A 15204-nucleotide genomic window follows, 5' to 3' on the forward strand; every position below is an offset into this window, starting at 1 on the left:
AGTCAAGCTTTGTCCGGTACTGTGTAAATTGATTCTCCGTCCTTCAAGGACATAACCCCACTTCAAAAGCGTGTGCCATGTTGCCTAGAAACTTCTAGCAAACTTACAATTACAAAGCGCTCTCTCTATGGACTTTATGATCATGATTCACTTAAGAATCTTGTGTCTCATACACTGAGCTCAATCTCTCTCATTCACATTAATTAGAATGAAAAAACAAAGCTAACCATGCTTTGCTTCTCTAATTTTCCCTTCAAGTTTCCAACCCATTGAATGGAACGGATGCTATTATATATTTTAGAGAAAAATATAAGAGGGTATATGAAGATTTTGTCACAATTGAAATCTGAACCTAAAACTCTACAAATTATCCAAACTCTTCATCATTAACTCACTCTTAATAGCTTAGAAGATGATATATATGGTGAATTATGCTGTCAGAGCATTCTTTCTCAAACCGCATTGATATTCAATTGACAAACTAAATCCTAAATTTCCTTGCAAGTTAATGATATTCGAGGAGAAAATGGAAATATTGGGAATGGCAACTGGCAAGTAATAGTGTGTCTAAACATTTTTATAGCTCATTCATTCACCATTGTTCTATACATTGTATTGGGACAAAAATTTGGAGCCCAAAAGGAAACAAAAAACCATGAACTTTTTCTTTCTTATATATATATATATATATATATATATATTCATTCATCTCTCACAAAACTCTCTTTTTTCTAGTTAAAGCTTATTTTATTTTAACTTGAAACTTCATCCAAAAGCTTGTACCTTCTGACCTTATTCCTAAAGACCTGCTTCGTGGCACCACTACTGGTGTTTGTGATGATGTCTGCTGACCTGGTCCTTCTCAACTTTTCCTCCAAAGAACCGTTGGTGATGATCCTCTTGCGTGTTGAAATCAAAACCGATGGAGATGTGGACGTGGATGGTGATCTTGCCTCTGGTGACTTGTGTTTCTTGATGGGTTTCTGCAGTTGAAGATGAAGGGCACTCCCTCTAAGTCCCTTTCTGCCTACAATAGTTTGAGCACTGTTACTGTTACTGTTACTGTTCTTGATTTTCTTCCCCTTGCTCTCATCATCGGCGCTGCTGTTGTTCCTATGAGATGATGAAGAATTTGGAGAGTTTGGTGACTTATCTTTGGTATCCTCTTTCTGACTCAAACACCAATTGCAGGTTCCAAGAGACTCGTCTTTGGGGTAGATATTACTACAGTATCTGCCAAATTCGACAAGCATGGAGGGTGATTAAAAGGAAACAAAATAACTCAACCCAATAACATTCTAGTTAGTTATGATTAAACCATACAAGAGAAAAAGTGATTTTTTTTATTTTTTTTACCTGTGTTGAGATCTGAATTGACAGACTTTGCATTGAAAAAGCTGGTCAGAGAAACCGAGATCCCCACACATGCAACACTCTGTGTTGGGTTGTCCTGTTGTGTCAGTTCCTTTGCTTGTCATGTTTTGCTGTATGTGTTTCTCATTGAGAGAGAAAGAGAGGGAGAGAAAGAAGGGGGGAGAGATTGATTATAATGATAATTGATGAATAACTATAAACCAATGGCCACAAAAGAAAAGGGGGAAGAAGAGGTCCACAAATTAATGACAGAACAAAGTTATAGATCTATATATATATAAATAAACAGGTGGAGGACTTGAGTTTCCGTGTCACCGTGTTTGTTAAGTTTGCATACAGGAATTTCGTGTTGATGTAGGAAAAGGGAAATCAATTAATAATGGATGCTGTTAGGGGAATGGCAAGGCGTATAGGGACATTCTTTCAAAGCTAGCTAGCCTTTGAAAATAAATAAATAAATAAATCTAATTGATTAATTTATTTATAGGTCCTATTCGCCCCCATAATATTCTAAAGGGTGTCATGATCATGGCCTCAATAGCCTCTCCTGGCATAGTCATAGGCTCTAAAAAAAGAATGGTAGACGAGGATTTCTAATTCCGAAATTGAACGATGGTTATACCAAAAAGGCTAAGTGGTGGAATTAAGAGCAACCGTATCTGCCGCATGGAACCCACCACACTTTCCGGTTCCACATTGAGAGAACTACAATTTCCTTTTCCATGTCACATACTCACTTTGCATGCTCTCAATTATTTAAGGGTATCATCTTGAACATTGACAGAACTACAATTGATTTTCCTATGTCACATTGCACGCTCAATTATTCTATTAAGGGCATCATCTTGCGCTCTGATTGTACTGGTTCTTTATGCACTAATACTACTCTAGAAAATAAAACAGAGAAATTGTTCCAATCTCACTGGCTTTTTGTGAGTGAAGCTCATATCAACCGTCAGATCTTCCTAATGAGAATGGCCCTTTCAGTTTTGTGGGTATGAAGTCAAAGGTTGTAATATAAATCTTACCAAATAGGTGGCAGTTGGATAAACAGATTCTTCTACATGTGATTGTGAAGTTTATCCAAGTGGCAACGTGGCTTCTATTCATTGATTTGGTCACAACCACCACAGGTAACCAATCTAGTTATTAGTTAAGGCTAATATATATGCTTCTGTCGGATATGGCTTAGTTGGTTCTGGTGAGATCACCACAACATATTAGTTTATATTCGGACGGTCCATCGCCATGGTCACAACTCACAACTAGTAAAATAGTTTTTCTTTTCTTTCCTTTTTATTCTGTTCCTCGTACAGAGCATCATCTCACTCTATTGTTTATACTTTTTCTCTCAATCCTTTTGGTAACATAAATCCATTGTTGCTTTTTTTGTTTTCACGTGATATAATTAGGTCTTCTTTATAAGTGATGTATTTAAAGTTCGAACTTTTGAATTCTATAAAAAATATAATTCACTTATATAAATTCCATTGACACACTTAACCTAGTTCAGTTAAGACGTATCTCTAATCCAAATACACCGTGAATACTATAACCCAATGGTGGGAATTAACCGCGAGCTTGAGAAGCTTCTTAGAGTTCCCAAGCTAGGGCCCGTAAACCCTTTTGCTCTCATTGACTAGATTAAAGAATAAATATTAACTCAATCTTGTAATTTAGTAAAATGCAATGATTAAGCTCACATTGATGTTTTATAATCCCCTTCTCAGAGAGGAGAGAAAACTAGATAAGAACAAGTTAATAATAAAGGAAGCGCATTGTAAACATATTATTAACCAAAGGTTACTATTCTCAAAATAACAAGGCCAACTCATAAGCAAGCCTATTTGCTAAGTCTCCAAACTACGCCTATAATTGCATTCAACACTTTGAAAGATTCCCTTACCCATGGCGTCATGCTTTTGCTTCTCCCAATCATGTTAACATACCGTACAAGTTTCATTCATTTCTTCACGTTTGCCTTCCTTTTCCTTTTTGTTTTTGTTTTCTGAAACTTTTAGTTTATTAAAAACAGCAATTAACAGTCTTAGCATGGCACACCTGTACAAAACTATATCATTTAATCAATAGGTAAACACAAACGGGTCTCGCTCCCCATTTTAAGGCTTTTATTAGTTTTTCTTAATGATATTGCACTAGGTAAACAACAAAGGATGTTGAAAATGGTCATCACCAAATACAGGGAGAACGCTCCCTGTCCATTATAAATTGATGGCATGGAACATTAGAATCTACTTTCGGCCTTGGTGGATACATAAAAGAAAGATATGATTTTGCCCTGTACCATCAATTCCTCTGGATCACCACTAATCCGAGTCACACGTTTTTATTTCTTTCTTTTTTTCCTTTTTTTACGGTTGCGTGGTTGGCCTGCTATAACTAGAAGAATAACCATTCAAACCGTACAAACAACCATTGGAAGCCAATTACTTGGTAAAAGAAGCCGCCAGAAAACTCAAACATGAGTTTATCTTTAAATTGATCAAGTAAAAAATACATATAATTTTAAATTTCGGTAAGTTAAAGTCATAGTACACTTTCAATTAAATCAAATATAAATACAGCTTTATTTACTCATTTTTTATCAAATATATTTACGCTTTCAATTTCGTTATGCACTTCAACTCAATCAGATTATGAAGGTATGGATTTTTTTTCCTATAGGATGTTAATCTGGCAAAAATAAGAGCGTGGTATAGACCATAGAGTTCTGTGAAGTCTCTATACTTGCCTCGGACTAGCTATGGTTGAAGTGAGATTTTAGTATAGTCGTAAAATGTGATGTCATAATCGTTTCTAGTCCTACGGTTATGCCATAATCGTTTCCAGCCTTGTGGGCACCATTAGGTGTGAAGCCTCTTACATGTAAAAGGTTGTAAATGTGTGGGGAGTGCGAGGGGCACATGTACAGAGAAGTCACATACTCCACATTTTAAGTGTTGATGGTCTTGTCAGGCGGCCATTTGAGTTGGCGAGGCAAAATCATTCGACCGGAATAAAACATAACTAAAGGCATAGTCTAACTTCTCAAATCTATTTCATTAAAAATAAAATAAAATAAAATTCTCAAACCTATAATTAAGGCTAGCCAGAACATATGGCAGGTTTTCAAGTAGCCTATGATGCGGTAATAGCCTCCTATCAGTATCATTCTGGGAAATGGGTCTAATGATTAATTGATTTTTGTAGTCATGTGATGCGGTGATGCGGTCATCTATGAGGCTATCACAACATCAATTTTGTGTTATAAAATATATTATTTTTAGTTAATGATGGTAAAACTAAGAAGTTGAGGAGAAAAGTTAATAGAAGGAGGTGAAATGATTAACCAGAAAAGCCTTCATACAACTGTTATCTATCCCTGATACCTGCCATATGTTCTGTTAATATTTTATTCTAGCATAATTTATATGAAAAGTTTAATCATATACGATGATTAACCCCGCAGGATTTTATTCATATCACTACAATTTGAAAGCTTATATGATGCGGTAATAGCCTCCTATCAGTATCATTACTGCATCATAGATGAGTCCAGCTTCATATGCACTACAGCATGAAGCGCCTGTGATGTTACAAAAGGAGACAAAGTTAACTCCAGCTATTAGTCACAGGACAGGCTTGTTATGCATACAATGTCATGGAGAGACGTTTTTCTCTGTTCTCTAATTTTGGTTACTATTTTAAGGAAAGCTCAAAGTTTTTAGAGTCTCAAGGTCTTCACTGCTGATTAAACAGACAAAATAAGTAAATAGGAAAACTCAAGAGAATTACAGACACAAATAATTTTGTCAAGGATTAAATCAACTTAAAAAATTAAATAGTTTGGTGCATGAACAAGAATGGTTGATATCTCTTAGCACACTAATTTTTGATTTAAACTAGGTTTAATATCGCTCTTGCTGTTCCATTTGAGGCCTTTGTCATGATCAATTCAATATCAGATAAAATAATAAGCGATCTTTCTGAATAATCTCTCATATGATATAACGGAACTAATTCAACTGAATAACTTAAACTTATTAATTGTTTACATTAATAATTTTTTATTAGATTTTTCTAATTAGCAAACAACTTGGCAACAGCAATAACAAGAGAGCAATTTTGACACAATAGGACTAGCTCTTAGTAGAAGCACATTTTGTTTAATAAATAGAAACAAGTTAATCTACAAATATGGATCAACAAAGATGGGGTTCATTTTCATCTTGGTCGAGAAAGGGGTAATGTTTCAAACGTTCTCTCTCTTTTAGTCTTATTTAAACTTAAGAGATTAAAAAATTTAAGATAATATGGTTTTTCTTAATTAAAAATTACAAATGAATGTTTTATATTCAGTGAGGCCGAACGGTTAGAATTTATTCGCTGTTAGTAATTAAGTTAATCACAAGTTAACAGAAGGATCTACTGCAACAACGATAGGAGTTTAGAAACTAAATAGAACGAAATTAAACACCTATTTAAAAAAATTATAAAGTTTAGGGTGACTTTAGTTTTCTTTCCCTATTGAAATAATAATAACTTTAGGTGGCGTTTGGTTCAGGATTTTTAAATATTTTCCTATGCATTTGAGGTTGGGAAACAGTGCAAGCCATGTTTGGTAAAGAGAATTGTAATTTTTTCCCAGGTACCACATTTGCATAACATTTGAAATTTGCTTGTAAAAATCATTGGTTAGACAGACAATTCTAAGATAGTATTTGTGGTTGTCCGGCTAAATATAGACAAAAATGGAAAGCATATTCAAACTAAAATGTCCAACGGTAATTCACATTCAAAAAGTTTAAAAAAAAGGGCATTTTAATATTTTAAATCAATTTTCTCATTAATATTTTCACTTCAACCAAACATACAGTTAGAAAACTTAACCTAATTTTTTCAGTAATATTTGCGCATACCAAACAACTTATTTCAAACTTTCCTACTAAAATAACTTTCCAATAATTTTTCTAATAATTCTACTTTTCTAGTGAAATTTTTTTTCTTCCGAACTTAACACACCGTTAAGGTTGTTGGACTTTTTCTCTTCGTCTTCTATAAAAGTCTGTGTTTGGACATTGGTACAAAATAAAGGCTTCCCAAATTGGGCCAATAAAATTATTCTTGAAGAGCCTATGTTAACAGATTCCATTGTTAGGCCAGATGAGGCTGCACCGAATCATGGGCCAACAAAAACAAAGCCTTCGCCAACCATGATGGATCATTTTGTTTAATCACAAAATAAGATGAAGAAAAATAACAAAAGATAAATAATATCCTGTTGTTCATTACCAGCGAGAGGGAGAGGGAGAATCTAAATTAAGAGAGAAGCTGAATTGTGGTGCCTAATCAACTCAAAACACATCATAACTTTTTTTCATTACTATCACTAAAGTATGATTTCTCATTTAGAAACTATTTCAGGAGAATCAACTGCAAAAAACAAAATGGCCTTGTAAAAATATATCTCTATTTTTAATTGTCATGCAAAATACAAATTTCAGTTAAAGTATTATGAAGAATGAACATTGGAGTTGATTGTTGCGCTGAATGAAAAAACAAAATTGTTGTTGAAAAAGATATGCTAGGTTTGAATCACGAGTAATTGCTTCTGAAAACTCGATACCATATTGGTTGAGTAAAATGCTAATCACTAAATTACATTACTTTGATTATTATGTTATTTTTATTTATTAATTTATTATATATCTTTATATAAATTCAATTACTGCAGTTGAATCTGTGACTCGTTCACCTAGTATTTCAACCGAATTAATGACCATCTAAACTTAATAACATTGCCTCAACCTATGTTTGGATTGATGGAAATGAATAATTTATATAGTAATAGAATAGAATAATATTAGCTATCATTATTTGAAATTACTCAAAAATGGGTAGAATGATATGAAACACAATGGAATATATTTTTCATTCCATTTCATTAAATACCTCTTGACACCCCCCCCTCCTCTTTCTAATTTGGTGATATGGAATGGAAATAATTTATTGTTTTACTAATATTTTTATCATTATGTTCATTTTACAAACAATTAAATGAAAACTTACATTCATTCCATCATAAAATAATCCAAGTACTGATATGATTATCTTTTATTTATTTTTTTGAAAGATACTGATATGATAAATTTATTTCACCTTATTCAAACTTCAAAAAAAATCATGTGCAAATTTTAGAGCACTACATATTATTTATTGCTCTTCAATTTTTAACTTTTTCGCTCAATTTTGAGTCGATAAGCTTGTTCTCGAGCTTACTTTTCACCAAGTAGACATAACAAAAAACACAAATAGTTTACCAAAAAAAAAAAACACATTTATAAGCTTTATATTTCATGTGGAACCAAAACCTTAAAATAGTAACTTAATCTACTTATATGTCCTCACTTAAATATCGGATGAGATTGCAAGACAATGAAAGACTTCGGATATACAGAGTGTGCCATTATAATTTTGCAACACTTGTTTCTAATTTTTAATTTTGTGCACAATAGTACAATGCATGTGAACGTGCCAATGTGGAGGATGATAATGAATTTTTTTATGTAATATTTAATATGATCATATTATATAGAAGGATCTTAACCATTAATTGCTAAAATAAATCAACTATAATGAGAGATGAGAAAGAAAAATATCGGAATAAAAAGTGATAAATTATCAATATTAATTTGTCTATTAATAATTAAAACTCTCTTACTTGACATAATAATTTTAATGAGAGGTAGAGGAAACTTTATCTTAAGTATTTCCACTTGTGGCCACCAAATTAAAAGTATAGATTAATTAAGAAAGCGAAGAGAGATGGAGAATCAAAATACAGCGTAGTCATAAGTAGAGGTGGCAAAGTGGGCAGTCCGCCCCGCCCCGCCTCGCCATCAACCCGCCAAAAAATAAGTCAATTCGCCCCGTCCCGCTTTTGAAAGTGGGCTGAAAAACTCAGTCCGCCCCGCCCCGTTTGGCGGGTTGGGCGGGTTGGCCCGCCTATGCCTGCCATCAACCCGCCAAAAAATGAGTTTGCCCCGCCCTACTCCGCTTTTGAGATGGGTTAAAAAACTCAGTTCGCCCCGCTCCGCTTGGCGGGTTGGGCGGGTTGGCCCTCCGAGACTAGCCCGTTTTGCCAGCTCTAGCTCTAGTAATAAGTGATGGCTGCTTGAATTTTTTGTCTAAATAAATTGCCTTTCGTCATCTTATTAATGTTTTATTCGATTTCTTAGTCATTAAACATGCCAATGGAGACATTACGTTAGGTACAAATTGCCACACAACATTTTAGAAATGAGATAGTTATAACTTTCGGACTAACCACGTCTTTCACGGGATTAACTTCTTGTTCTATCCAGGAACAGTTTTTAATATTCTTTTTTTTTTTAAGTTAACCGAACCTTAATTATCTCTTGATATTATCTCTTTGAGGCGAATTAGCTTACCCGATATTCTTACAAGTTTCGACTCTTTAAGTCGACTATGAGACTAATCCGAAAACGAGATGGATAAGAGATGAAGATATTTAAACTCCTCCCAAAGTTAATACATGAGAATTGAACCAATATTCTTCTTTTCTTTCCACTTACTCAATTCCCTTACTATTAACACCACCATTTGATAGTTTTTAATACTTTCTAATTCGAACTAGACTGCCCATATGAGGAACAAGTGACCTGCCCCATCCATGAAGCCCAACAGTGGAACAAACAAGCAATTATTCTTGTCATTTTTGTGAATGTAAATATAATAATGCAATACGGTCCTTTTTCCTAGTTCCTATTGTTATTTCAATTGAGTGATTTGGCCTTTTTAAAGCTAATGACACTCTTTAAAAGGTAAAGTAATAAATTATAATTGTTAATTAAAAAAGTAACATATTAACTTTTAACTTTATAATTTATTAAATATGAAATATATTTGATTATAAAAAAAATATGAAATATATTTTATCACAATTCCAACTTAATTTTTTGATCATTGTAACTCTACACTTTTTCTTAAAAACTTTTACCCCACTTTAGTCAAAGCTGAATTCAGTTGAATTAAGGTAAATTTTATGAGATTTTGTAATTTTGTTCTCTTATGGCATAAATTAAAAAAATAAAAATAAAAACTATTTAAAAAGCTAAAATATTCAATATCTTTAAATTTTTAAAGTGTTAAATTCTATCTGATCTGGATAAGATATAGTAAGCTCATTAGAGGCCCAATAATATGCAAGGAAGCCCAATCTTATGAAGGGTCCAGAGCAAAGCGTGATGGTTAACATCGCGCACAAGGCTAGACGCGATAACCCCTTTGCGCATGGCAAGACGCGATGCTCCTATCGCGCATGAAACCGCCCTTTGTTATAAGATCCTCAGAAATAAGGAAGCTAACTTAAGAACCAAGGCAAGCTAACCGCGCCTTGAAACTAATAAACAGAGGACAGCTCGCCGCGACTCTACTCAGGTAACCTAGTAATAAGAGATAAGGCTACTTAGGTCATAATCTGACCTGCAGCCCAAATAAGGTCAATCAGAAGCTATACCGCCTCATGAAGGCGGCATCATAACTGCTATATAAGCATATGGTACACACCCAGGTACATCTATCTATTTTCATTATCACATACATACATCTGCCTCTGATACTGACTTAAGCATCGGAGTGTCTTCGCAGGTACCCCCATTCGGATTCACCGCGATAGCAGAGGATAAAGGCATACTGATCCTCAACAATAACTCTAAGCCCAAAGGCAAAAAACTTCATCTATGTCTCAACCGTGTGTGATTAGGCCCAATACATATTGATCAGCCCATATTATATTTGGTCTGATCACTATCTTTTATACACGATTAAAATATGTAATAATGTTTTTATTAATTAAAATGTGCTTCATGTTAATATCGAACTTCGTAATGATTTACTCAAGGAAATCCAATTATTATGTTTCATCATTAAATACGATTTAAAGATAAATTTTACCAAGAATGATGCAAGATATGGCCCGGTAGGTTCAATTAGAAGAGTTAGTCCACCCCTCTGATCAAATTCGTAGTCATTAATACTGAGCCAAAACTACAATAGATATAAAAAAAAATACTGAGTATTTATAACCAAAATAAAAAACTATACTGATATTCTATTTGGTAATGCATTGCTGAACAAAATGATCCCAGAAGAAAAATGAATAAAAGGGATTCAAAGTCCACCCTATCTATGTCCTCCACCGAGAAAAGAGAGGCCACCAAGAAAACACATACTAACAAGCTGCTCAAGCAATGGCAAGTTTCGTTTACACAGTATATGATCAATGGAATTAACAAATCACTGTACAAGATTTTTGTAAAGAACCTACGGATACACCACTCCAAAAGTTAGCTCAAAGGGTGAATGCCCAAGGCCTTATAAACTTCATAAACATTAGTTGCACATACAACCAATGTGGGATTATATATCTCAACACGCCCCCTCACACGAGAGCCCATTGGACTTGAAGAGTGGATAATGCAACAGGTCCAGCCTACCTATGTTAAGGAACGCCACAAGAGAAAGTGAGAGGCGACAAGGCTCTGATACCATATAAAGAACCTTGAGATACACTACCCAAAAGCTAGCTCAAAGGGTGAAAGTGTCCAAGACCTTATAAATTTCACATTAGTTACGTATACAAACAATGTGAGACTATATATCTCAACAATTTTTTCTTTCGTTTGATACTTACCATGACTATTGACTACTCACCACCACTCACCACCACCACCGTCATGCCCCTTTCTCCCTTTATCTCTCTCATTTATATATATGTATCTTCTTCACTAATAATTCAACGCTGTGGTCCCCTTAGGCCCTTATCACCCCACCATCCATGAGAACTTTTCATACTTGTCATCACAGAGGAATCATCTAAATAACAATAATAATTACAATTTTAAGTACATTTAATAAAAAAAACTTTTAAGCTAAGGAAATAAAAATTTAAAACGCGTCGACACTTTCTCATTATTATAAATGCGAGCATGCGACGTAACTAGAGAGGCAAAAAGACAACAGTAACACCAACCACATTGAATTACATCCAACCAAGATATCATCCCTTACACAACAGAAGCCCATAATAATAACACCACTAAACAGAACATAGAACACAAAAATCAGTGTTTCCCCCAAGCGAGTTTACATTAATGCACCGTCTCCTCCAAGTGGAAAATTGTGAGTGTATGAGGAGGGGGCCCTTCCCCAAGTTGTGTCAATCTTTCATAAAAGGGACGGTGCTTCGCTAGTGATAAAATTTGTACATCAGAGAAAAGGTAAACCCACAAAGGATTGAACATGACAAGGATACAAAAAGAGGTAGCGCGAGGTTGGGCCACATAACAACCAAGACGCGTGCACTCTCATATTTGGGTACTTTATGGAACAACCAGTCTTCTCATTCAAAACAGCTCACATCCCATGCCTGCGATAGTGCTACTTTCTCTAACCCCTAAGACATAGACTAATGATTCATATTTCCTTTATTGCGGCATATTATGCTGAATTACCTCCCTTCTTTCTTCACACACAACACATAAATTACAAAGGCAGGACCAGCTGATTTCTAAGTTTCAACTCAGTTGAGAAAGGGTCCCTTCACAATATTTGGATTTTACACTTCCACACCCCCTTTTCTTTGCCGAATACATCTTCAGATAAAACGGGAATATACCTTGTTTATTCTGCAGACCAAAACTCAAAATATAACGTACTACACACATTGATAAATGCTAAGAAGTCTCCCACTTAAAGGGCATCAAGTCCAAGAGCTCTAGCCTTGAGTTTCAAGGACTTCAAGCAACGTATGGCCTCGTCCAGAAGCTCGATTGCGTCCTTGCCCTTCCCACCAGGAACAATGCACTGAAGAATGCTTAAAACATCATGTATCTTCTCCTTTCTCATCTTCTTATACCCTTGACTGTAGTTGCCACTAGAGCATCTTGATTCTGCATCATCTCCACCCATGTCAAAGGGTCTGCTCAGATTCAGAGAACTGGCAGTGTCCATGAGGTGCGTGTCGTCATCATAAGCCCCATCGAATAGCTTCCGCTTCTTTGTTTTTCCAGCAGAGCTAGCAACTTCTTCGGCTGTTCCCTTTAAGGGTTCCTGGTTATCATGAGTGGTCATTATACTGGGCGAATGCCCAGTGCTAGTAACTTCATCATCCTCAGTAGAATAACCATCACTGTCAGAGTAAAGCAATGCATTGATTTCTTCTGTGTCCTCATGCATCTCGCTTTCAATGTCATTTCCCTGATTTTCATCAACTTTATCATTCAAAGTTGGTCCAACCACACGATTCAAATCTCTTTTTAAAGAAGGTTCATTCCCATTCAAATCGTTAGAACCATGAAGTTTTGAGTCGCGGGAAGCAAGGAACTCAACTGGACTCCCAAATCTTGAACTGTAAATGAGAGTTGTTTGATCACCAGTTTGGTCAATGACCAGGAATTGCTTCTGAGGGAAAACAGATTCCCCATTGGGTGCAATTTCCTCCTTAAAACCTTTCACATGGCCAGCAGGGAGTTTTTCCTGAGCAGTGGAGTTTGGAGCAGGCATAAACCCCTGACGAAATCGAGGCAAACAATAAAACCAACCATGAGGTTCATTAGAATGTGCTAACTGCAAATGAGGTTGTGCAGAGGGCACATAAGCTGGCAATGGCTCATTTCTTGTGACCATATCGACACACGGATTCATAACTGCAGAAGTACAATTCTGCTTCCCCACATCAAGGGGAGCACCAAAGGAACTCAAATTGTGTGATTGCCAATCAAAATGCAGCTGGGGTATCCAGGTTCCACAATCTTCTCCCATTCAACAAGAACAATCACCTAAAGAATCTAAAAACATATAACCATGGAATTAACAAATAACCAAAATGAAAGACAAGCAGAGATAAGAAAAATTTCAATGAATGAATGATAAATTAACAATGCAATATATACCTGAAGAAAAACGATTTCAACACAAGAGCTATCTCTTACTAATGGCTTCTCTTTCACCAACAAGGAAAACAACTAAAACCACCTCTTTAACCCAAAAGGAGCAAGGCAGAAAACAATTACGTCACAGGTTTGAGCAAATGACGGAAGTATTCAGCCTGGATAAAACCCAAAAGCAAAAATTAATATGAGTTCATAACTTGATATCTTCCATGAAGATCATGAGAACAACCGAAAGATTGCAAACTATTAAAAATTAAAAAAAAAAAAAAAACAATAATCTCAGAGATAGGGCTATTTCCTCAATCCTTATCATACCTGGCATTCTCTGAGAGGTTGAAAACATGCTATAATTCTAACTATTATGGTGGAGCTCCCTGCTGTTCCATTCTCATGTTTCAATGCCCGAAATCTGGTTTGACTCGCTGCTTGAAATACCATAACTACTTTCCAACCCTTCAAAATAGAAGAACCACAATGTTCCCGCAAACAATTAATGTAAAGTCTGAACAGTCCCGCGCCAGTGGAACAGAATTTGATGAATTGAACAATACACAAAATTTACTTACTAATGAGACTGGTAAACTCCTAAAGAGAAAAAGGCTCCCTAATGACAACTAAGAGGTTATAACGGGTAATCAAACTAGACTCAGTTGGACGAAAGAGCTTAAAAACAAGAAGTGGTAGCTATCCTTCAACTGATCTGACGGACATAACAAGGAACGACAATAAAGAAAGTGGATCCCATTGAAGTGAGGCGAGGAAGAGAAGAATATGAGAAGATTGAAAAAAAGTTTTGGTCACAGGATTTGCAAGTTACAGAATCACTTTGCAATACAGGTTCAAGGAAATCACTTTGCGGTATACATCAACAGAGAGACTAAGCCACCACGGCATGCTGCTGTATCCTTATCCAAAAAGTGAAAGCCACCACTACTCTTTCAGCCAAAAAAATAAAACAAACCCGTTTAGCACCCTGCAATAGAATTTTGACATCAGAGATCTAACAATTTGCACAGATTAACAACTTTTAATTCAGTTCAAGATAGAACCAAATCAATTATAAAAAAAAAAAAAAAAGTAAGAACAAAATGAAAAGGAAAAACTTTTCCTTTTTTCTTTCTTTTATCTTGAATCTTATTTGCAAAACAAAACCTTGATTCAGTTCAATCTAAGCTATAAATCTTCAGTAAGGTGGGGAAAATTCAAAAAAAACAAAAAAAACATTAGCTTCGGAATGGAGACATTTTACAACGAGAAAATATGTAACTTCGTAAAAAAAAAAACCATGGATGAAAATTCAAGAGCACTGAGCTAAAAAATGGAAGCAGAAATTTGCCAAAAAATAAAATAAAATATTACCCAAGATTCCAAAAGAAAACAAATTTCCCCACGAGATCTCATGCGAAAAACGAGATTCAGACTAAAACAGTTTTATCAATAAATAATCCCAGGAGTGACAACCAAAATAAAAACAAAAAACACAAAGAAACTTACAGAAATAATAGAGGTAGAACATAAGATTCATTAAAAAGAACAGCATGAAGCTAATGATAAAAGAGAACATACAAGGTAATTTGTTGAGGAAAAGACGGAAGCAGTTGAGAAGAGGGAGCAAGCGTGACTTGAGTACAGTCAAAGTGGAAAATGGTAACCGTGTGTAACCAAGAAGAAAGAAGGGTTGTTGAATTATATAGAAGATGCATTGACACATATGCCCTCGATTGAAGTGGATTAAAAATAATAATTTATTCATTGAATTGTAAAGAAAAATACAAAGAATTTGTGAGTGTTGTGGAAGATTAGTTCATACGTGCCCGCGCGTGAGGAGTGAGGACACAGGAGTGCACGCAAGCTC

At 35.1% G+C, this 15204-nt stretch overlaps 2 protein-coding genes across 4 annotated transcripts; both read right to left on the reverse strand.

Annotated features, from left to right (window-relative positions):
- Positions 1-571: 571 nt before the first annotated feature.
- On the reverse strand, positions 572-1772 carry LOC133306100 (uncharacterized). The gene is made up of 2 exons (XM_061506381.1): positions 1357-1772; positions 572-1233 (listed from the first exon to the last, which is right to left on the reverse strand). Exons 1-2 carry the CDS (start codon positions 1476-1478, stop codon positions 753-755), a joined length of 603 nt encoding a protein of 200 aa, XP_061362365.1. The 5' UTR covers positions 1479-1772; the 3' UTR covers positions 572-752.
- Positions 1773-11374: 9602 nt separating this feature from the next.
- On the reverse strand, positions 11375-15004 carry LOC133306094 (transcription factor bHLH143-like). 3 transcript variants are annotated; one of them, XM_061506371.1, is made up of 5 exons: positions 14916-15004; positions 13916-14322; positions 13665-13802; positions 13350-13504; positions 11377-13244 (listed from the first exon to the last, which is right to left on the reverse strand). In XM_061506371.1, exon 5 carries the CDS (start codon positions 13216-13218, stop codon positions 12148-12150), a length of 1071 nt encoding a protein of 356 aa, XP_061362355.1. In that variant the 5' UTR covers positions 13219-13244; positions 13350-13504; positions 13665-13802; positions 13916-14322; positions 14916-15004; the 3' UTR covers positions 11377-12147. The 3 variants fall into 3 exon arrangements, with proteins under 3 accessions (XP_061362356.1, XP_061362355.1, XP_061362354.1); XM_061506372.1 differs by having other exon boundaries at positions 11375-13235; positions 13665-14322; XM_061506370.1 differs by having other exon boundaries at positions 13665-14322.
- Positions 15005-15204: the final 200 nt, after the last annotated feature.

The sequence above is a fragment of the Gastrolobium bilobum genome, unplaced genomic scaffold (assembly GCF_033153095.1).
Source record: "Gastrolobium bilobum isolate Gb01-03AN ecotype WA unplaced genomic scaffold, APGP_CSIRO_Gbil_v1 utg50351, whole genome shotgun sequence".
Classification (NCBI taxonomy): domain Eukaryota; kingdom Viridiplantae; phylum Streptophyta; class Magnoliopsida; order Fabales; family Fabaceae; genus Gastrolobium; species Gastrolobium bilobum.